The 24,236-nt window shown below is 43.9% G+C and overlaps 1 protein-coding gene across 1 annotated transcript in view; it reads right to left on the bottom strand.

The window, feature by feature from the left end:
* Positions 1 to 24,236, bottom strand: part of LOC123759738 (uncharacterized) — a 423,534-nt gene that overhangs the window by 23,199 nt on the left and 376,099 nt on the right. Inside the window, exons 5-6 of the mRNA XM_069317337.1 lie at positions 22,409 to 22,551; positions 10,642 to 10,864 (exon numbers count right to left, since the gene is read on the bottom strand). Coding sequence (XP_069173438.1) covers positions 10,642 to 10,864; positions 22,409 to 22,551 — 366 coding nt within the window. The remainder of the gene's footprint in view (positions 1 to 10,641; positions 10,865 to 22,408; positions 22,552 to 24,236) is intronic.

Below are 24,236 nucleotides of genomic sequence, written 5' to 3'. Positions count from 1 at the left end.
CTTCGTTAATAATCATCAATTTTCCTGAAATTTAAACCCGCCATACTTTTCACAGAGGAAGTAAAGATAACACATTTACCGAGCTCCAGCTCTTGTCCTAAGCCTTAGTTCCCTCTCATATCTTCGTTAATACCTGAACAATTTTCCTAAAATTTAAACCCACTATACTTCTGAGTAAATAAAGTGAACGCAATTACCGAGCTCTAGCTCCAGTCCATGCATAATCTCCTCTCGTGTCTTCGTTAATATCCTATCAATGTCTCTAAAATTTAACCCCTCTGTATTTCTGACATAGTAAATTAGATCCAAATAATTATCAAGTTCTAGTTCCTGTCCCCCGCCGTAGTTCATATAAATATCTTCGTTAATAGCGGATATATTTCCATGAAATTTTAACCCGCTGTATTTCAGTCACAGTAAATAAGATCCAAATAGTGTTACAGAGTTTCAGCATTTGTCACATTCCTTAGTTTGCTCCTGTAAATTCACTACTATTAGTCCAAATCCCCCAAAGATTTAAAACCCCAACTATATTTCAGACCCCTAGTAAAATAAATCAAGACATTAACAGAATTCCATATCCTTTCCTCTGCCTTAGTTCATAACACATAATTATTTCAGATCAAGGCTCTCTCCAGCCTAACAAAAGTAAATGTATTCCATCCTTCATTACCCTTTTTGTACTCATCTATGTAAATATTCAATAACGTGCTAATATTCACACGGTCAGATTGCACCCTACTCTCATTATCCTTTGTTTACCCAAGTAAGCAATAATTACACAGTAAAAAATCACACCTTACCCTTTCCCTCCCTTACCCAACCCCCCCTCCCTTAACTCCCCAACTCATCCATACCTTCAATAATCGTACTGTATTTGCATATTTTCTCTATATTCACTGCGTTCTTCGTATTCTCATCCATGTTTTCTGTGTTCACTCCATTTTCTTCATATGTTAACATCATATTCAGTTCTTATTTTCACAAGTATTTGCACTTTTCTGTGATCTTTCTCATAGTCTCATAATTTTCTCTACAAATTCTAGTCATATTTTCTATGTTTTCATGTTCTCTGCAAGTTCATATTCTCCACACGTTCACTGTGTTCATCAGCCTTTCTTACATATTTTCCATGTTTTTATGTTCATCGCATGTTCTCTTTACAACGTTTATACTCCATATTCATAATGTCTTCCATGTTTTTTTGTGTTCTTTGTCAATATTCATGTTCTCTACAAGTTCATGTTCCTCACATGATCACTTCGTTCATCACCTTCACTTAAGTGTTTTCTACATTCTCTGTCATATTCTCTATGTTCTTCACAAGTTCATTGTTCATTCTCTGTATTCCCTATGTTCTTTATCATATTTTCCTGTTCTCTGCAAGTTCATAGTCCCCAAAGTTTACTGTGTTCTTTTCATGTTCACGTATGTTCACTGTGTTCAATGCCTATCAAAACATAACGAACCTAACTTACACAACCTAACCTAATTTAACTAAACTTAACTGACATAATCTGACCTAACCACTGTACGTAACTTACTAACTTAATTTATATAATGTATCATAACTTCTGTACCCTTACCTTCCTAACCTCTCCCACCTAACTTTTACTTAGCTTAAATTATCTCATATTTTTCTCACATTAACCTAACCTATTTTGATTTTAGTGCATTTATTAGGATTTATATATTTTGTTCTTATTCGCCACCCTTTAACCTAACCTTTCAGATGTAGTTTATTGTGTTGGACATATTTTGTTGAATATATTATCCTTATTCTAACCTTTCAGACGTAGGTTTGTTTCTCCTTTTAGTATATTTTACCCAAACCCACCTTCCCACTTAACCTTCCTTTATTCTTTTACTTTGTTTTCTCTTCCTTATTTTCTCTCTATCTTCCTCCATCTCTATTCCTCCTTCTCTTTCCCTCCTTCTCTCTCCCTTCCCCCTCTTCCTTCCCCCTGTCTCCCTCTCTTCCACCTCTCTCTTGTTTTCTTTTTCTTAGTCTCAAGTCATAAGAGATCTGACTCTTTTCTGCTGTTCTTATATAAGTTCATTTATCTTAGTAATAATATAAGTACAGTAGAAAAGAGTCAGATCTACTAAGACTTGAGCCTGAGAAAAAGAAAACAAGAGAAGGAGAGGTGGAAGAGAGGGAGACAGGAGGAAGGAAGAGGGAGGAAGGGAGAGAGAAGGAGGAATAGAGATGGAGGATGATAGGGAGAAAAGGAGGAAACGAAAACAAAGTAAAAGAATGAAGGAGGGTTAAGTGGGAAGGTGGGTTTGGGTAAAATATACAAAAAGGAGAAACAAACCTACGTCTGAAAGGTTAGAATAAGGATAATATATTCAACAAAATATGTCCAACACAATAAACTACATCTGAAAGGTTAGGTTAAAGGGTGGCGAATAAGAACAAAATATATAAATCCTAATAAATGCACTAAAATCAAAAGAGGTTAGGTTAATGTGAGAAAAGTATGAGATAATTTAAGCTAAGTAAAAGTAAGGTGGGAGAGGTTAGGAAGGTAAGGGTACAGAAGTTATGATACATTATATAAATTAAGTAAGTTATGTATGGTGGTTAGGTCAGGGTTGTCAGTTAAGTTTAGTTAAATTAGGTTAGGTTATGTATGTTAGGTTACTTACGTTTGGATAGGTTAGGTTATGCAAGTTAAGTTAGGTTACATTAAGTTTGGATTGGTTGGGTTAGGTTAGTTAAGTTAGGCTAGGGTAGGTTATGTAAGTTAGGTTAGGTTAGTTAGGCTTGGTTAGATTAGGTTAACTTAGGTTAGGTTAGGTAAGTTAAGTTAGGATAGGCTAGGTTATGTAAGTTTAGTTAGGTTAGGTTAAGTTAGGTTCGTCGGAAAATCAGACACCATTTAATAATATTACATACAATATACAGATAATGTTGCTGCTGTTGTATACACAAGTTAACCCTTCAAAAATCTAGCTTGTAGTGGAATTTTCCGTCAATAGAAAATGGGATATCATTGCCACATAGTACTATAAATTCACCAGCAATTCTGTTGGGAATTATTCTTAAATACATATGTCTTTGGACTTTTACCATTATAAAAACATTTTATTTTAATTAACTTAACTATCAGTATCAAAATAAAGTAAATGTGACCCCTTCTATCACTTATTGACATTGGGCAAGGAGAGCCAAGGCGTCAGTAGTGTGAAGAGGTCAGCCATTGTTTGTTAGACCAGAGACGTTGGAGCGAGTTTGGCTCATATAATTCTCTTGGATGAAAAGTTATGGAGATCAACTTAAGTGTTCAACCATCATCAACACGCTGTCAACATAAACAAAGGAAGTGTCTTACCGAAACCCGTTTATCGAATCATTTTTGGCCAGTTAATGTTAGATAAAGGGCGGACCGGTTAGAACACGAACGATTGACTCAACACAGGTAATTAAGCCTTGGTCCTTATCTAATATACAGTGTTTTCTCTGATATAGCTGTCATATATCAGGATTCCAGCTTGACAGTTAGTGCCCTTTGACAGGAACAAGAAGAGGAAGCAACAATTAATCTTGGTACATCAGTTACTATGGGTGATGGAAGCTAGTCTCACACGAGGATAATTTGGTGTCTACATCCTAGTTATATCTGGTGGACTAAGCCTACCGTACAATAAGATAAAGCACCTCCAATTTTATATACTAATATATGTAGTTAATACTGTAGTTTGATTGGCTGCATATATATAAATTTAATATAAGCCCCCTAATGTGTAAGGATCGATTTGTGAGATTATTGCAGAAATACAGTCCACTTAACATCATACCAATTGCTATTGAAATATATAAATTAACGTAAATATAAATTCTATATAAATTCATATAAATTAAATAAATATAAATCTCACAGGTCAGTTCACACAAGGTTAGGTAAAGTTAGGTTAGGTTAAGTTAGGTTAGGTTAAGTTGGGTTAGGTTAGTTAAGTTAGGATAGGCTAGGTTATGTAAGTTAGGTTAGGTTAAGTTAGGTTAGGTTAGGTAAAGGTTAGGGTTTGGTTAAATTAGGTTAGGATTAGGTTAGGGTTAGGATAAGTTAGGTAAGATATGTTAATTTAGGATAGGTTAGGTTAGTTAAGTTAGGTTATGCAAATTAAGTTAGGTTAGGTTAGGAAAGGTTAGGTTAGGTTGGGTTAGGAATGATTATGCAAGTTAAGTTAGGTTAGGTTAAGTTAGGTAATTTACTTAAGGTTAGGATAGGTTAAATTAGGTTAGGTTAGGTTAAGTTTGGTTAGTTAAGTTAGGATTGGTTGGATTAAGTTGAATTGGGTTAGGATAGGTTATGTAAGTTAAGTTAGATTAGGCTAGGTTAAGTTAGGTAATTTATGTTGGGTTAGGATAGGATAAGTTAGGTTACATCAAGTTAGGTTAGTTAAGCTAGGATAAGGTTAGGGTTAGGTTAAATTAGGTTAGGGTAAGGTTAGGTTAAGTTAGGTTAGGTTAAGTTAAGTTAGGTTAGGATAAGTTAGGTAAGATATGTTAAGGTAGGATAGGTTAGGTTAGGTTAGTTAAGTTAGGATAGGTTATGCAAGTTAAGTTATGTTAGGTTAGGTTGGGTTAGGATAGGTTATGCAAGTTAAGTTAGGTTAAGTTACGTAATTTATGTTAGGCTAGGATAGGTTAAATTTGGTTAGGTTAAGTTTGGTTAGTTAAGTTAGGATAGGTTGAATTGGGTTAGGATAGGTTATGTAAGTTAAGTTAGATTAGGTTAGGTTAGGTTAAATTAGGTAATTTATGATGGGTTAGGATAGGATAAGTTAGGTTAGGTTAAGTTAGGTTAGTTAAGTTAGGATACGTTAGGTTAGGTTATGGAAGTTGGATTAGGTTAGGTTAAGTTAGGTTAGGTTAAGTTGGGTAAGGTTGGATTCGGTTAGGTTAGGTTAGGATAAGTTAGGTTAGGTTATGCAAGTTAGGTTAGGTTAGTTTAAGTTAGGTTAAGTTAGGTAATTTACGTTAAGTTAGGTTAGGTTAAATTATATTAGGTTGGGTTAGGTTAAGTTAGAGTATGTAAGTTAGGTTAGGTAAGTACATTAGGTTAGGAGTATATTAGGTTAGGCTAGTTATGTTAGGTTAGTTACGTTAGGTTAGTTAAGTTTGATTAGGTAAGTTACATCAGTTAGAGGAGGAATTGGATTGAATAGATTAGGTTAGCTTAGATATATATTTTAAAGACGTGCAAGTTTCATTTGAAAAGCTGAACTAGTTACATTTTGGAGAGATACTTTTTGCCTGAAGGTGTCTTAGAGAACAACATTCATGAACGAGGGTGACTGAGAATAATTGTTGATTACTCTGAGAATAACTTTTGATTACTCCGAGAATAACTTTGATGTCTTAGAGATTAACTTTGACGACTAAGCATAACTTTTGATGTCTGTGAGTATAACTTTGATGAACGAAGATATCTTACAGAACAACTTTGATAGCTCTGAGATTAACTTTGAGGACATGAGAATACCTTTTGATGACTCTGAGAAGGACTTTGATGTCTAGGAGAACAACTTTTGATGACTTAGAGAATAACATTTTATGTCTTAAATAATAACTTTGGATGTCTCTGAGAAAAACTTTGATGAACGAAGATGTCTTAGAAAGCTTCTGTGATGAACGCAAGGTTACTTTGAGAAAACCTTTGAGGACTGAGATTAACTTTTTGATAGCTCTGAGAATGACTTTTGTGGACATGAGTAGTAATTTTACTTTTTTAGTGTGTCTTTGATTGTGTCTTTGATGTTTCGAAAAGTGTGTCTTTGATGACTCAAAAAGGGTCCTTGATGTGTTGAGAAGTCTCCGTGGTGTAGTGGTAAGACACTCGCCTGGCGTTCCGCGAGCGCTATGTCATGGGTTCGTATCCTGGCCGGGGAGGATTTACTGGGCGCAATTCCTTAACTGTAGCCTCTGTTTAACGCAACAGTAAAATGTGTACTTGGATGAAAAAACGATTCTTCGCGGCAGGGGATCGTATTCCAGGGACCATAGGATTAAGGACTTGCCCGAAACGCTACGCGTACTAGTGGCTGTACAAGAATGTAACAACTCTTGTATATATCTCAAAAAAAAAAAAAAAAAAAAAAAAGTGTTTTTGACTATATTTCTTACTTAACGACACATAATTTTAGTTACGAAAGTGCTGAAAGAAGTTACATGTGACTATTTTTCAGTTATCTTGAGATCTTGAAATGATTTCGGAGCTTTAGTGCCCCTCGGCCCGGTCCTCGACCAGGCCTCCACCCTCAGGAAGCAGCCCGTGACAGCTGACTAAGACCCAGGTCCCTATTTTACTGCTAGATAACAGGGGCATAGGGTGAAAGAAACTCTGCCCATTGTTTCTCGCCGGAACCCGGGATAGAGCCCGGGACCACAGGATCACAAGTCCAGTGTGCTGTTCGTTCGGCCGACCGGCTCTGATTGACGAATAATGATAGTTAAGAAAGTATTGAACAAAACTACACTTGACTATTTTTAGTTGATTAACGAATAATTTTAGTTATGAACAGTGATGAATGAAGTTAGTCATAACTATTTTCAGTTGATTGACGATGGATAAGTTAAGAAATGATGAACGTGGTTATGTTTAGTTCAATGACAAGCAATTTTAGTTAAAACAACTAGAAACATTTGTCTCTGTAAATTTGTACTGAATGGAAGAAAACAATTGTAAGTTTAATTTTAAAGAACATGTAAGAGAAAGTATTGATCACAGTGAACATACGGGAACATGAAAAAGAACACAGTAAACTTTGGGGCATATGAACTTGCAGAGAACATGAAAATATGATAAAGAACATAGGGAATACAAAGAATGAACAATGAACTTGTGAAGAACATAGAGAATATGACAGAGAATGTAGAAAACATGTAAGTGAAGGTAATGAACTAAGTGATCTTGTGAGGAACATGAACGTGTAGAGAACATGCGAAAACATAAAAACATAGAAAATATGTAGGAAAGGCTGATGAACACAGTGAACATGTGGAGAATATGAACTTGCAGAGAACATGAAAACATAGAAAATATGACTAGAATTTGTAGAAAACATTATGAGACTATGAGAAAGATCACAGAAAAATGCAGATACTTGTGAAAATAAGAACTGAATATGATGTTAACATATGAAGAACATGGAGTGAACACAGAAAACAAGGATGAGAATACGAAGAACACAGTGAATACAGAGAAAATATGCAAATACAATACGATTATTGAAAGTTTGGATAAGTTGGGGAGTTAAGGGAGGGGGGGGGGGGTAAGGGATGAGAAGGTAAGGTAAAGGTGTGATTTTTTACCGTGAGATTATTTCTTACTTGGGTAAACAAAGGATAATGAGAGTAAGGTGCAATCTGACCGTGTGAATATTAGCACGTTATTGAATATTTACACAGATGAGTACAAAAAGGGTAATGAAGGACAGAATATGTTTACTTGTGATAGACTGGAGAAAGCCTTGATCTGAAATAATTATGTTTGATGAACTAAGGCTGAGGAAAAGAAATGGAGCTCTGTTAATGTCTTTGTTTATTTTACTAGGGGTCTGAAATATAGTTGGGTTTTAAATCTTGGGGGGATTTGGACTAATAGTAGTGAATTTACAAGAGCGAACAAAGGGATGAGACAAATGCTGAAACTCGGTAACACTATTTGGATCTTATTTACTGTGACTGAAATACAGTGGGTTTAAATTTCAGGGACATTGATAGGATATTAATGAAGATACGAGAGGGAACTAAGGTGGAGGACAGAAGCTGGAGCTTGGTATTTATTTGGATCTTATTTACTGTGTATGAAATACAGCGGGTTTAAATTTCAGGGAAATTGATCTGCTATTAACGAAGATATTAAAATGAACTCAGCGGGGGACAGGAACTAGAACTCGATAATTATTTGAATCTAATTTACTATGTCAGAAATACAGAGGGGTTAAATTTTAGAGACATTGATAGGATATTAACGAAGATACGAGAGAGGGTTATGGTGAGCTAGAGCTCGGTAATTGTGTTTACTTTCTTTATTCAGTTAGTAGTATAGCAGGTTTAAATTTTAGGAAAATTGTTCAGGTATTAACGAAGAAATGAGAGGGAACTAAGGCTCAGGACAAAAGCTGGAGCTTGGTAAATATGTTATTTTTACTTCCTCAGTGAGAAGTATGGCGGGTTTAAATTTCAGGAAATTTCATGGGTATTAACGAAAATGCAGGAGGGAACTTTAGGCTGAGGACAGGAGCTAGAGTTCGGTAACTGCATTGATTTGATTTACTCCGTTTGAAATATGATTGTTTAAAATTTCAGGGGGATTGGTTAAGTATTAACAAAGAAATGAGAGCGAACTAAGGTGCAGGACAGGAGTTAGAACTTGCTTACTGACATGATTTATTTTACTATGTACGAAATATGACTGTGTAAAATTGGGCTATTAGTAGCAAAAATGTGGTCTCTGACAAATTTTGGTCGTAAAACGGTCTCCGATGAAATTTGGTTTCTGAATATTTCTGGGCTCAAACTGGACTCTGTTCATTTTCAGGCCCTCAGACGGACTCTGATAATATTTGAATTTCCTCCATAAGAACTCTTTAAGAACACAGGTGTAAGTAAAACTCTGAAATATTTTGGTCTCAAAGTGGACTCAGACTATTTTTTCGGTCTTTAGGGGACTCTGTTAAAATTTGGTCTCAGAGTGGACTCAGACGAATTTTCGGCATAGACTGGACTCTTATGAAAATTGGTCTGAAAATGAACTCTGCCTAATTTTGGGTCTTTACAGGACTCTGTTAATTTTTCAGGCTTAAACGGGACTCTGACAAATTTCTGTCTACAACCAGACTATGATGAATTTTTGGCATGCACTGGTTTCTGACTAATTTTCTGTCGTTAATTGGACTCTGATTATATTTGGGTATAAACTGGACTGACGAATTTTGGGGCCTAAACTGGACTCTGATGAAATTTGAGCTTAAACTGGTCTCTGACTAATTTGCAGTCTTAAATGGACTCTGGAGAAAATCGGTCCACAAATGGTGTCTGAAATATTTTTGGTCTTTACAGGTGAAACAGCTGCAAATGCACATAAAAACTAAAACTTACTGTTAGGATTTCTGTTTTCCTTAAGAAAACTTCTATGACAATATTCTCTCATAATGGTCGTTTTTCCAAATTTCGGTCATAAACTTGTAAATAAACTTCTATGATTACACGAACTCTGAAATATTTTCATAAAACTGAACTCTGAAAAATCTATAAACATATACTCGAAAATGGTCTTTGAATTTCGGTCTTTAACTCTGTAAAATTATATTAAATTATTTATAATTTAATATAATAAAAATTTAAATTATATAAGGAATTACAAAAAAAATTATTTAAAAAAATATATAAGGAAACCCATTAAAAATATATAAGGAAACCGCAAAGCGTATCGTCCTCTTTTCTAAAAAAACAAGAAGAGGACGATACGTTGTTCTCCCTGCTGCTTCCATCAACCCTCGTCAACCCTTTCAATCCCTCTGAGCTACCCTTCACCGTCCAGTGGACTACACCACACGCATCTCGTCTGGACCATAGCACACACACTGCCTGACCCACCCGTGGGAACCCAAACCCACCCGTGGGGACCCAATCCCACCCGTGGGGACCCAATCCCACCCGTGGGGACCCATACTCACCCGTGGGAACCCAAACCCACCCGTGGGAACCCAAACCCACCCGTGGGGACCCAATCCCACCCGTGGGGACCCATACCCACCCGTGGGAACCCATACCCACCCGTCGGAACCCAAACCCACCCGTGGAGACCCAATCCCACCCGTGGGGACCCATACCCACCCGTGGGGACCCAATCCCACACGTGGGGACCAATACTCACCCGTGGGAACCCAAACCCACCCGTGGGGACCCAATCCCACCCGTGGGGACCCATACTCACCCGTGGGAACCCAAACCCACCCGTGGGAACCCAACCCCACCCGTGGGAACCCAAACCCACCCGTGGGAACCCAAACCCACCCGTGGGGACCCAATCCCACCCGTGGGGACCCATACCCACCCGTGGGAACCCAAACCCACCCGTGGGAACCCAAACCCACCCGTCGGGACCCAAACCCACCCGTCGGGACCCAAACCCATCCGTCGGGACCCAAACCCACCCGTCGGGACCCAAACCCACACGTGGGGACCCAAACCCACCCGTTGGGACCCAAACCCACCCGTCGGGACCCAAACCCACCCGTCGGGACCCAAACCCACCCATGGGAATCCAAACCCACCTGTGGGAACTCACATCATCTGGAGGGGGCCTGGTAGCCTGGTGGGTAGCGTGCAGGACTCGTAATTCTGTGGCGAGGGTTCGATTCCCGCACCAGGCAGAAATAAATGGGCAAAGTTTCTTTCACCCCTGAATGCCCCTGTTACCTAGCAGTAAATAGGTACCTGGGAGTTAGTCAGCTGTCACGGGCTGCTTCCTGGGATGTGTGGGGTGTGGGAAAAAAAGTAGTTAGTAAACAGTTGATTGACCATTGAGAGGCGGGCTGAAAGAGCAAAGCTCAACCCCCGCAAACTCAACTAGGTGAATACAACTAGGTGAACACATCAACCACCAATGGGTCGGGGAGACCCACCTGCAGAACCGTACGGATGGTTGAAGGCGGCGCTGGATGCTGGGTCGAGATAAATATCTTTGGATGCTGTGGTGGAGTGGCCGGCCACAGCTGCCCGACAGGTGACCCGGGCCATGTTGTTGTGGAAGTACTCTGGGGCCATCCAGCGGAGGCCCAGAGTGGTCGTCACTCTCCCTCGGTGGTCCTCGAAGTCTGCATACTTCACCACGTTGAGATCTCTCACCTGAGGGGGGGATAGTGATGGGGGGGGGGGGGGGGGTAGGTAGGGAGGTACAACGAGGTAGGGAGGAGTCAGGAGAGATGGGTCAGTGGATGGACAGGAGGAGATAAAGGTCAGGGAAGGGACAGAAGGAAGGGAGGAAGATTAAGAGGACAAATGAGATGGAGAAACATAATATTAAAAAGTGTTTAAGCACATGATTTACTCAATTATATATATTATTCATACTTGTTGCAAAAGTACACACACACACAAAGGTTTGCCACCAGACTAGTACCTGAGCTGAGAGGTATGAGCTACAAGGAAAGACTACGGGAATTAAACCTCACTTCGCTGGAAGACAGAAGAGTTAGGGAGGACATGATCACTACATTCAAGATTCTCAAGGGAATTCATAGGGTAGATAAAGGCACTCTATTTAACACAAGGGGCACACGCACTACGGGACACAGGTGGAAACTGAATGCCCAAATGAGCCACAGAGGTATTAGAAAGAACTTTTTTAGTGTTAGAGTTGTAGACAAATAGAATGCATAGGGAAGTGATGTGGTGGAGGCTGACTCCATACACAGTTTCAAGTGTAGATATGATAGAGCCCAATAGACTCAGGAACCTATACACCTGTTGATTGACGGCTGAGAGGCGGGACCAAAGAGCCAGAACTCAACCTCCGCAAGCACAATTAGGTGAGTACACACACACACACACACACACACACACACACACACATATACACACGCACGTATAGAAACACACACACACGTACACTACACACACACACGTACACCACACACACACACATACAGTACACACACACACACATACAGTACACACACACACACATATATACACACACACCCCTGAACTCTTTCACCCCCCATACACCCCCCGGACCCCCCCCAGACACCCCCCGGATCCCCCCGGACATCCCCCGGACCCTCCCCGCCCCCAGTCATCCCCCAGACACCCCCCAGATCCCCCAGATCCCCTCTGCCCCCAGTCACCCCCCAGACATCCCCCAGATCCCCCCAGACCCCCAGAGAAAGGGAGAACTCTGGTACAAGAGTTTCCATGAAGAATCTCAAGGTTTGGTACACCAATGCTGATGGGGTATCTAATAAAGCAGAAGAGATAAAAGAAAGAGTGAGTGAAGCAGATCCTGACATAGTTGCAATTGTGGAAACTAAAATTAATGACATGATCTCAGATGCAATCTTTCCTGAAGGGTACCAGGTGATACGAAAAGAGAGGACACAGAGACAGGGAGGGGGAGTAGCACTCCTAATAAAGCGGAAATGGAAGTTTGAAGACCTGGGAAATCGAGTTACCAATGAGTGCACAAGCTTCATACATGGAACTCTGACAGTAGAAAGGAGGAAGATTGTGATCCTGGTAATCTACAATCCCCCACCAAACAGTAGAAGACCCAGGCAGGAGTATGATGACAACAACAAAGCATGTATAGATGAACTGCAGAAGGCAGCAACACTAGCCCACAGAATGAGAGCGAAGCTGCTGATCATGGGGGACCTAAATCATGGAGAGATAAATTGGGAATCAAGGAATCCCCATGGAGGGGACGAAACGTGGGGAGCAAAATTAGTAGATGTTATAGACAGGAATTTCCTGACACAACATGTGAAGGAAGACACAAGGGAAAGAGGAGGAGATGCACCGAGCCTATTAGACCTGATTTTCACCCAGAACGTAGAAGATATCGAGAATTTAGAGCATGAAATACCTCTAGGGGCCAGTGATCATTGTGTCCTAGTCTTTGACTACATGATGGAATTCAAACTTATGACCATGGGACAAGAGATCTGGGAAAGGAGAGCTGACTACAGGAAAGGGGACTATATGAGGATGAGGGACTATCTGGGTGAAGTGCAGTGGGAGGAAGAAATTAGAGGAAAAACAGTCCAAGATATGATGGACCTAGTCATACAGAAATGCCAGGAGGCCGAAGAGAGATTTATACCAACGGTAAAGGGAAAAAATAAGAAGGAATATAATAACCCATGGTTTAATAGACAGTGTCAGGAAGCAAAAATGGCCAGCAGACGGGAGTGGAGGAAGTACAGAAGACAAAGAACAGAGGACAACAGAAGCAGATACAACAGAGCTAGGAACGATTACATTAACATAAGACGAACATCGGAAAGGGACTATGAGAACGATATTGCAATCAAAGCGAAAAAACAACCTAAGTTACTACACAGTCATATAAGAAGAAAAATGTCGGTGAACGACCAAGTGACAAGACTAAGGAAGACAGAGGGGGCATATACTGAAAGTGACAAGGAAATCTGCGAGGCACTGAATGCCAGTTTCCATGGAGTGTTCACTACCGAGCCTGAGCAGCTCCCATTGTTGGAAGGGGTTACCCTAGATGAAAGACTATCAGATATAGAGGTGACAGCAGAGGAGGTAATGAAACAGTTGACAACTCTAGATGCAACTAAAGCAGTTGGACCAGACAAAGTATCACCGTGGATACTAAAAGAAGCAGCACAGGCCCTCAGCGTGCCTCTGGCAATGATCTTTAATGAGTCACTTATGTCAGGAGAATTGCCCAGTTGCTGGAAGAAGGCAAATGTCGTGCCGATCTTCAAGAAAGGAGATAGGGAGGAGGCACTTAACTACAGACCTGTATCACTGACAAGCATCCCCTGTAAAATACTGGAAAGAATAATTAGGCTGCGACTGGTTGCACACCTGGAGAACATTAGGTTTGTGAACAAACATCAACATGGGTTCTGGACAGGGAAATCGTGCCTAACAAACCTTCTGGAATTCTATGATAAAATAACGAGGATAAGACAGGACAGAGATGGTTGGGCAGACTGCATATTTCTGGACTGCCAAAAACCCTTTGATACAGTACCGCACATGAGACTGCTGTTCAAGCTCGAGAGGCAGGCGGGGGTGGGGGGAAAGGTCCTAGAATGGATAAGGAACTACCTAACAGGAAGGAGCCAAAGAGTTACGGTAAGGGGCGAGAAGTCGGACTGGCGAACAGTAACAAGTGGAGTACCACAAGGATCGGTGCTGGGACCAATTCTATTTCTTGTATATGTTAACGACATGTTTATAGGCGTAGAGTCCTACATGTCGATGTTTGCGGATGATGCAAAGTTGATGAGAAGAGTTGTGACAGATGAGGATTGCAGGATCCTCCAAGAGGACCTGAACAGATTGCAGAGATGGTCAGAGAAATGGCTACTAGAATTCAACACGAGCAAATGTAAAGTTATGGAAATGGGACTAGGAGATAGGAGACCAAAGGGACAGTACACAATGAAGGGGAACAGCCTACCTGTAACGACGCGTGAAAGAGACCTGGGGGTGGACGTAACACCTAATCTATCTCCTGAGGCACATATTAATAGGATAACGACAGCAGCGTACTCTACACTGGCAAAAGTTAGAACATCATTCAGAAACCTAAGTAAGGAGGCATTTAGGGCGCTTTACACTGCCTACGTAAGGCCAGTCTTAGAGTATGCCGCCTCATCATGGAGTCCCCATCTGAAGAAGTATATAATGAAACTGGAAAAGGTTCAGAGGTTTGCAACGAGACTCGTCCCAGAGCTACGAGGGATGGGGTATGAAGAGCGCCTGAGGGAACTGTGCCTTACGACACTAGAAAGAAGAAGGGAGAGGGGGGACATGATAGGAACGTATAAGATACTCAGAGGAATTGACAGAGTGGACATAGACGAAATGTTCACACGGAATAGTAACAGAACGAGAGGACATGGATGGAAGCTTGAAACTCAGATGAGTCACAGAGATGTTAGGAAGTTTTCTTTTAGCGTGAGAGTAGTGGGGAAATGGAATGCACTTCAGGAACAGGTTGTGGAAGCAAATACTATTCATAATTTTAAAACCAGGTATGATAGGGAAATAGGACAGGAGTCATTGCTGTAAACAACCGATGCTCGAAAGGCGGGATCCAAGAGTCAATGCTCGATCCTGCAGACACAACTAGGTGAGTACAACTAGGTGAGTACACACACACATATATACACACACACACACATTATACACACACACACACATACACTATACACACACACATATATATACACAGACACACACACATATACAAACATACACACATACACAACACATTATCTCCCTCCTCTCCGACCCCACTCGCCCTCTCTCTCTCTCGCTCTCTCTCTCTCTCTCTCTCTCTCTCTCTCTCTCTCTCTCTCTCTCTCTCTCTCTCTCTCTCTCTCTCTCTCTCTCTCTCTCTCTCTCTCGCCCTTCCTCTTTCTCGCCCTTCCTCTTTCTCGCCCTCCCTCCCTCTCTCTCGCCCACTCCCAATCTCACCCTTCCTCTCTTGCCCTCTCTCGTTCTCTCCTCTCCTCTCCCTCTCGCCTCTCTCCCTATCTCGCCATCCCTCTCTCTCTTGCTCTCTCTCTCTCTCTCTCTCTCTCTCTCTCTCTCTCTCTCTCTCTCTCTCTCTCTCTCTCTCTCTCTCTCTCTCTCTCTCTCATGCTCTCTCACTTGCTCTCTCTCATGCTCGGTCTCTCTCTTGCTCTCTCTCTCTCTTGCTCTCTCTCTCTCATGCTCCGTTCTCACTCTCTCTCTCTCTTCCTTTCTATCTGCCCTCCCCCCCTCACTGGCTAACCCTATACAAACATGTTAGTTATAGAGACAAAAATGACAGGAGGATGCACCAGGGACACAGGGAAAAGTCGAAGTGACCTAATGAAGGAAATGTTAGCCGAAATTTGGAAGGAAATATGGAATGAGATGCATGAACTGAAGGATAAAATAGCCTGCAAAGTGAGCTGACAGCAGCAAAGGAGGCAATAAAAACCCTCACAGATAAAAACTCTGAGACTGAACACCAGATAATCATCCAAAGGAAAGATGGAAATGGTTCACTGGAAAGGGATGCCTCTGTTCATGAAATATTTCCAGGAATACTGAAAAAGAGTACAGAAGCAATGGCCACAGTGAGGAAGGTAGCCATGCAAGCAGCTACCTCACAGAAAGCAGAAGGGTGCACCAGTCAGCTGCTGGAAAGAAAAAGATCAGTGGTAGCTTCAGGCATCAAAGAACAGGAAGGCTTCTATAGGCAAGAATAGTATAGTAAGGGCAGAGAGGCAGTGAATGGAATACTAAAGGGGTTAAAGATGGAAGGGACTGAAAAAAACATTGAGAAGGTTTTCAGTTTGGCCTGATATAACAAGGACAGAGACAGCCTGGTAAAGATTGTGTTTGCAAACGAGACCACGAAGGAGGATATTCTAGAAAGGAAGAGCCACCTGCAGTATGTGGAAGAATAAAAAAGTATTCCTCCAGAGTGACAGGACGAAGGAGGAGAGAGACATGGCGACAGAGGCAAGAGGGGGGGAAGGGAACCCACAACCAGCATCCCAGCAACACCAGAAGGGACGGCAACACCATCACCCTCCTCTGCATAGAAACGCTCTCTACCCCTCACCCAACCTGCCCCCTAACAAATGCTCACTGAACCCTCCCTCCCCCTCACCCCAAATTGACCCTGTCACTCCTCTCCTATTCCCTCCATGCCCTCCCTCCCCTATTCCCTCCATGTCCTCCCTCCCCTTTTCCCTCCATGTCCTCCCTCCCACTTTCCCCCTCCCCTTTCATCCCATACCCCTCACAATCCCTCCTCTCCCCCTCACCCATATCCTCTATGTTCCCCCTACCTCCTTACCCCATAACCTACCTGTCCCCCTTTCCCTTGACCCCCACTTCTCCCCACCCAATAATCCTCTGAGACCCTGTTAACCAACTCACAGATCTTCACACCTATGGAACAGCTTCCACCACCACCAGAACGCTCACCAGGAAGGAGACAAAAGACTGAACAGGAAAAAGTGAGCTTCAAGGCAATGAACACTAACATGGGATTTCAAATAAAACAAGTAAACTTGGAGAATGGGCTCTAGAAAAAATCCCAGACGTAATAGCACTCACAGAAACAAAGCTAACGAAATCCATAACAATTGCAGTGTTTCCACGGGACTACTATGAAGTGAGGAAAAAGAGAGAAGGTAGAGGAGGAGGTGGTGTAGCTCTGCTGATAAGAAAAGGCTGGAGTTTTGAAGAGATGGTATTCTGGGCTGTGAAGATTTCAGTGACGATATAACAGGTACCATAGCAATTGGAAGACAAGAAATTATAGTAGTAGTCATATATAACCCCCCACCAAACGACAGAAGACCCAGACAGGAATATGATAGAAATAACATGGCCAGCATTAATATAATAGAGAGAGCAGCTTCTGTAGCTAGCAGGAATGGATCCAGACTACTAATCATAAGAGACTTAAACACGGGAAGATAGATTGGGTGAACAGGGACTCGCATAGAGGACCGGACACATGGAGAGCGAAGATGCTGGACGTGGAAATAAGAAACTGATGTGTCTAAGCCAATGCATCAAGGGACCGACAAGAATGAGAGGAGAGGATGAACCAGCTGTGCTTGATCTGATATTTACCCTACATGTGTCGGATATAAGGGAAGTTAAGTTGGAAGCCCCCATGGGAATGAGTGATCACAGTGTATTGAACTTTGAGTACCTGGTAGACCTAGAAATTATCTCCCCCATAAAAGATCTGGGGAAACAAAAGGCTGGCGTACCGAAAGGGAAATTATGAGATGAGAAAATTCCTATGGGATATACCATGGGACACAGAACTCGGAAATACGTCCGTACAAGACATTATGGACTATGTCACCCAAAAGTGTCAGGAGGCAATAAACAGGTTTATCCCAGCCCGGCAGGAAAAAAAACGAGAAGCAAAAGAAGAATCCGTGGTTTAGTAGGGCATGTATGAAAGCAAAAAAAACAGAACAAAAGGGCGGGGAGGAACTTCCAAAATAACAGAACACCAGAAAGGAGTGAGAGATTCCAGAGAACCAGGAACGGGTATATTAGTGTGAGAAGAGAAGCTGAGATAATGTATGAAAATGATATAGATAATAAAGCCAAGACCGAATCAAAGCTAGTCCACAGTCACATCAGGAGGAAAGCAACAGTGAAGGAACTAGTCATGAAACTTAGAACTGGTGAGGACAGGTAGACAGAGAATGAGAAAGAAGTGGGTGAAGAACTCAACAAGAGGTTCCAGGAGGTCTGCACAATAGAACAAGGTGAGTTCACTGCACTAGGAGAGGTGGCATTAAACCAGGCGGCCTCGGAAGTGTTTGAAATTACAAGAGATAAGGTCAAGAGGAATCTATTGGATCTGGACGTGAGAAAGGTTGTTCGCCGGGATGGAATCTCACCATGGGTACTGAAAGCGTGTGTGCAGAAGTACTCTGCTTGCCGCTGTCCATGGTTTATAGTAGGTCACTGGAGACGGAAGGCTTACCAGAAATACGGAAGATGGCTAATGTATCCCAATATAAAAAAAGAGTGACAGACAAGAGGCACTGAACTACAGGCCAGTATCCTTAACTTCAATACCATGCAAGGTGATGGAGAAGATCGTGATAAAAAACCTAGTAACATGCCTGGAGAGAAGGGACTTCATAACAAGCCATCAACATGGGTTCAGGGAGGGTAAATCTTGCTTCTCAGGTTTAATACAACTCTACGATCAGGTGACAAAGATTAAGCAAGAAAGAGAAGGATGGGCGGACTGCATTTTCTTGGACTGTCGGAAAGCCTTTAACACAGTACCCCATAAGAGGCTGATGCATAAGCTGGAGAAACAGGCAAGAGTAACTGGTAGGGCACGCCAGTGGATAAGGAAGTACCTAATGCCCTGACCTGAGGGAGTTGGGGCTAATGGAGCTTAAACCTCCAAAGAAAGCTCAGGTTGCTGCACGAGATCGTTATTCGCGTTTTGGTTGACAACGTCCCCCAAACACTCTACGCTGGAACAGGCAACCTAACTCGGCCGGCACACTCACGCTACCGTCGGTCGACCAACAATAAACTCTAGACAGAGGAGGACAGCTTGAGGCTTCAAGAAGACCTGGGCAAGCTGCAGGAATAGTCGAATAAATGGTTGTTAGAGTCTAACCTAAGCAAAATTAATGTAAAGAAGATATGTGAAGGGAGCAGCAGACCAAATACAAGTTATCATTTGGGAGATGATATACTTCAAGAGTCAGAGAGAGAGAAAGACCTGGGGGTTGATATCTCACCAGACCTGTCCCCTGAAGCCCATATCAAGAGGATAACATCAGCGGCATATGCTAGGTTGGCTAACATAAGAACGGCCTTTAGAAACTTGTGTAAGGAATATTTCAGAAATTTGTATACCACATATGTCAGACCAATACTGGAGTATGCGGCTCCAGCATGAAGTCCATATCTAGTCAAGCATAAGACTTAACTGGAAAGATTCAAAGGTTTGCCAACAGACTAGTACCCGTACTGAGGGGTATGAGCTACGAGGAGAGACTTCGGGAATTAAACCTCACGTCACTGAGAGACAAAAGAGTTAGAGGGGACATGATCACCACATTCAAGATTCTCAGAGGAATTGATAGGGTAGATAAAGACAGACTATTTAACACAAAGAGGCAAACGAACTAAGGATCTCATGTACGGCAACAGGTACTCTGAGAGAGAACTCTATCAACATCAGAGGCCCGAGACTGTTCAACACGCTTCCACTACACATAAGGGGCATAACTGGCCGACCCCTCACAGTGTTCAAGAGAGCACTGGATAAGCACCTCCAAAGGATACCTGATCAACCAGGCTGTGACTCATACGTCAGGCTGCGAGCAGCCGCGTCCAACAGCATGGTTGATCAGTCCGGCAACCAGGAGGCCTGGTCGACGACCGGGCCGCGGGGACGCTAAGCCCCGGAAGCACCTCAAGGTAACCTCAAGGTATGTGGAAATTGAGTGCCCAAATGAGTCATAGAGACGTTAGAAAGAATTTTTTTAATGTATCAGAGTAGTAGACATATGGAATGCATTAGGAAGTGATGTGGTGGAGGCTGACTTCATACACAGCTTCAGGTGTAGATATGATAGAGCCCAGTACGCTCAGGAACCTTTACCTTAGTTGATTGACAGTTGAGAAGCGGGAGCAAAGAGCCAGAGCTTAACCCTCTCAAGTACAACTAGGTAAGAACTAGGTAAATACACTGTATAATACGCAAGCTACCTGAAGCTCAATACACAGTCCTTCCAAAATACACTTACTTAAGAGACTCACATTATGTGAGTCTTTCTTATCATCGTCACACAGGTACTCACCTATATGTAAATCAGAGGGAAGGGGCTGACTAACGCTTTAAAACTGCTATGTTTACTCACCGTGAAGAGGATGAGTACCACATAACACTCACTCTCCACATGGATAACAACGGAAATTCAATTTCGAATAGCTCAATGCGTCTTATATTTTCCCCATCCATTCACCAATACCATGCCCGCCAACTCACCACAACCATGGCCCACCAACTCACCACAACCATGGCCCACCAACTCACCACAACCATGGCCCACCAACTCACCACAACCATGGCCCGCCAACTCACCACAACCATGGCCGCCAACTCACCACAACCATGGCCCGTCAACTCACCACAACCATGGCCCACCAACTCACCACAACCATGGCCCACCAACTCACCACAACCATGCCCGCCAACTCACCACAACCATAGCCCGCCAACTCACCACAACCATGGCCCACCAACTCACCACAACCATGACCCGCCAACTCACCACAACCATGGCCCGACAACTCACCACAACCATTGCCCACCAACTCACCACAACCTTGGCCCGCCAACTCACCACAACCATGGCCCGCCAACTCACCACAACCATGGCCCACCAACTCACCACAACCATGACCCGCCAACTCACCACAACCATGGCCCGACAACTCACCACAACCATTGCCCACCAACTCACCACAACCTTGGCCCGCCAACTCACCACAACCATGGCCCACCAACTCACCACAACCATGGCCCACCTACTCACCACAACCTTGGCCCACCAACTCACCACAACCATGGCCCACCAACTCACCACAACCATGGCCCGCCAACTCACCACAACCATGGCCGCCAACTCACCACAACCATGGCCCGCCAACTCACCACAACCATGGCCGCCAACTCACCACAACCATGGCCCACCAACTCACCACAACCATGGCCCGCCAACTCACCACAACCATGGCCCACCAACTCACCACAACCATGGCCCGACAACTCACCACAACCTTGGCCCACCAACTCACCACAACCATGGCCCGACAACTCACCACAACCATTGCCCACCAACTCACCACAACCATGGCCCGCCAACTCACCACAACCATGGCAGCCAACTCACCACAACCATGGCAGCCAACTCACCACAACCATGGCCCACCAACTCACCACAACCAAGGCCGCCAACTCACCACAACCATGGCAGCCAACTCACCACAACCATGGCCCACCAACTCACCACAACCAAGGCCGCCAACTCACCACAACCATGGCAGCCAACTCACCACAACCATGGCCAACCAACTCACCACAACCATGGCCCGCCAACTCACCACAACCATGACCCGCCAACTCACCACAACCATGGCCGCCAACTCACCACAACCATGACCCGCCAACTCACCACAACCATGGCCCGCCAACTCACCACAACCATGGCCCACCAACTCACCACAACCATGGCCCGCCAACTCACCACAACCATGGCAGCCAACTCACCACAACCATGGCCAACCAACTCACCACAACCAAGGCCGCCAACTCACCACAACCATGGCAGCCAACTCACCACAACCATGGCCCACCAACTCACTACAACCATGGCAGCCAACTCACCACAACCATGGCCAACCAACTCACCACAACCAAGGCCGCCAACTCACCACAACCATGGCCCACCAACTCACCACAACCATGCCCGCCAACTCACCACAACCAAGGCCGCCAACTCACCACAACCATGGCCCGCCAACTCACCACAACCATGGCCAGCCAACTCATCACAACCATGGCCAGCCAACTCACCACAACCATGGCCCGCCAACTCACCACAACCATGGCCAGCCAACTCACCACAACCATGGCCAGCCAACTCACCACAACCATGGCCCGCCAACTCACCACAACCATGGCCAGCCAACTCACCACAACCATGGACAGCCAACTCACCACAACCATGGCCCGCCAACTCACCACAACCATGGCCCGCCAACTCACCACTACCATGGCCCGCCAACTCGCCACAACCATGGCCCGCCAACTCACCACAACCATGGCCCACCAACTCACCACTACCATGGCCCGCCAACTCACCACAACCATGGCCGCCAACTCACCACAACCATGGCCGCCAACTCACCACAACCATGGCCAGCCAACTCACCACAACCATAGCCAGCCAACTCACCACAACCATGGCCGCCAACTCACCACAACCATGGCCCGCCAACTCACCACAACCATGGCCCGCCAACTCACCACAACCATGGCCCGCCAACTCACCACAACCATGGCCAGCCAACTCACCACAACCATGGCCGCCAACTCACCACAACCATGGCCGCCAACTCACCACAACTCACCGGTCTTCCGTTGATCTCCCACATAATGTGAGCTCTGGGCTTGGCGCCTCTAGCCGTGCAGTTAATCTGGATAGTTTCACCCGCACGGTAGGTGGGCGGGTCCGGGTCGGCCCAGGAGTGTACCTCCACGGTCCTCGGCGGCACTGGGGATGGATAGGTGGGTGGGATGGGAGGTTAGGAGACCTTCTGCATGAATGGGTTGAAGTTTAGAGGACACGCATATGGCTCATTAAGAGAATTTAAGGCTAGGTGGCTGTAGAGCAAAGGTTTTAAAAGTGTCATTCATTATAGTTAAGGTAAGATTACACTAGCACTCTTGGCGTTTTTTTGGCGTTAACGAGGCCCTATTGGTCTCGCATTTGATTAATTTGCCAGATGAATTTGTTAAAATATCTTAACTATTGAGCGTAGCCTCACCGTTTATTATAATGAAAAGCTGGTTATATTATTTAGATCATTGAGCTATAATCATGGGAGATTCCACAACAGGGGGATGCATAATAAATGCTAGTTTATTAATTTAGGTGTAACTTGATGTTTACGCCCCCCCCTTTCCTCTCAAAAAATACATAAAGGTTTCAAGGTATAGGTCATAAATGGGAAATTAATCCCGGAATGGAATATCTCTGTGTCTGTGTGTTTGCTGTTGTTCATCTTGTTATTATGGCGTCAGAGCTTAATTGATGACCTATTCTGTACCTCTCTACAGCGTCCCTTTCAACTCCTCTCGCACCCTTTTCTCTATCGCTTCACACCCCGTTCTACACCCAATGGACATATTTTGTCCTACACTCAAACACAACCTTCTCTCTGCACCCACGCACCCGTGGGTGTGTGGGTGTAGAGAGGTTGAGTTTCTCAACCTGTGGTTGAATTTCCCAAAGTGCACTAAGTTTTGTGAATGTTTTCTTATTCTGTCTATGGTGGAAAGATAAAAACAACATATGCTGGTTAGCAATATTTCTGAAGTGTCATTTTAAAATCCTCCCCTAAATTATCATTTATGCTTGAGAGCTCAATAACCTGCGACAATTCAAGTAGTAAAGCAGGTCTTTAGCTCAGTTCTTAGAGGGCAAAACGAAAGTGCTTGCCGTCTAAGTGCTATTGTAACAGCATGGACACGTCAGTTGTCGACTAACTAATGTATCAATACCTCTCTCTATCTCTGTCTCTTTCTCTCAGTCATTTCTCAGTTTACACCTCCCACTCACACTCCAGCTCATATACCCTCCGGGCTCTACCCTCACCTCACACGTACATACCTCACTCTAGTAGTAGGCATCCATCAGTCTCAGGAGACTATGGAGTTGCGCTCTGGTGTCGTCCTGGTCTGGAGTGGCCTCACCAGGGCGCAAAGCCAGGGTAGGTTGATTCGGGGGAGAAGCTGTTACCCAGGCAGCAGGTCCTCCCTCTTCATGGCGCTGAAAGTCTCCAATGGAATGGCATACGCCAGTACGATTGGTTCCAGCGCCGTCGCAGGAACTGTGTGTTCCGAGGTTGACCTCGAAGTTAGTGAAAAAGGGCACAGGGACCTCCAACCCCGGAGACCGCCGTGGTCGGGGCCGGAGAAGAACTCCCTCATCGAGGGCAAGAACGACCCCAGCCTCCTGAAGCAGAGCCTGGCTCGCACGACCCTCAGGAGGTGGACGTTCCGGTCTCGCACCTATGAGATCCAGACAAAGATCGTCACAGCCCTCTTTCACCCGAGGCCGGCCTCCTTCAAGACCAAGTAGAAGGAAGAATCACTCACTCCTACCTCACTCTGTATACCTCTATAACTCCTACTCATATGCCTGTATTCCTATTGCCCCCCCCCCCCACTTATGTA

Source organism: Procambarus clarkii, chromosome 8 (genome assembly GCF_040958095.1).
Source record: "Procambarus clarkii isolate CNS0578487 chromosome 8, FALCON_Pclarkii_2.0, whole genome shotgun sequence".
Taxonomy (NCBI): domain Eukaryota; kingdom Metazoa; phylum Arthropoda; class Malacostraca; order Decapoda; family Cambaridae; genus Procambarus; species Procambarus clarkii.
The sequence above is the reverse complement of the archived record's forward strand: the minus strand, read 5'-3'. Positions and strand labels throughout refer to the sequence as shown.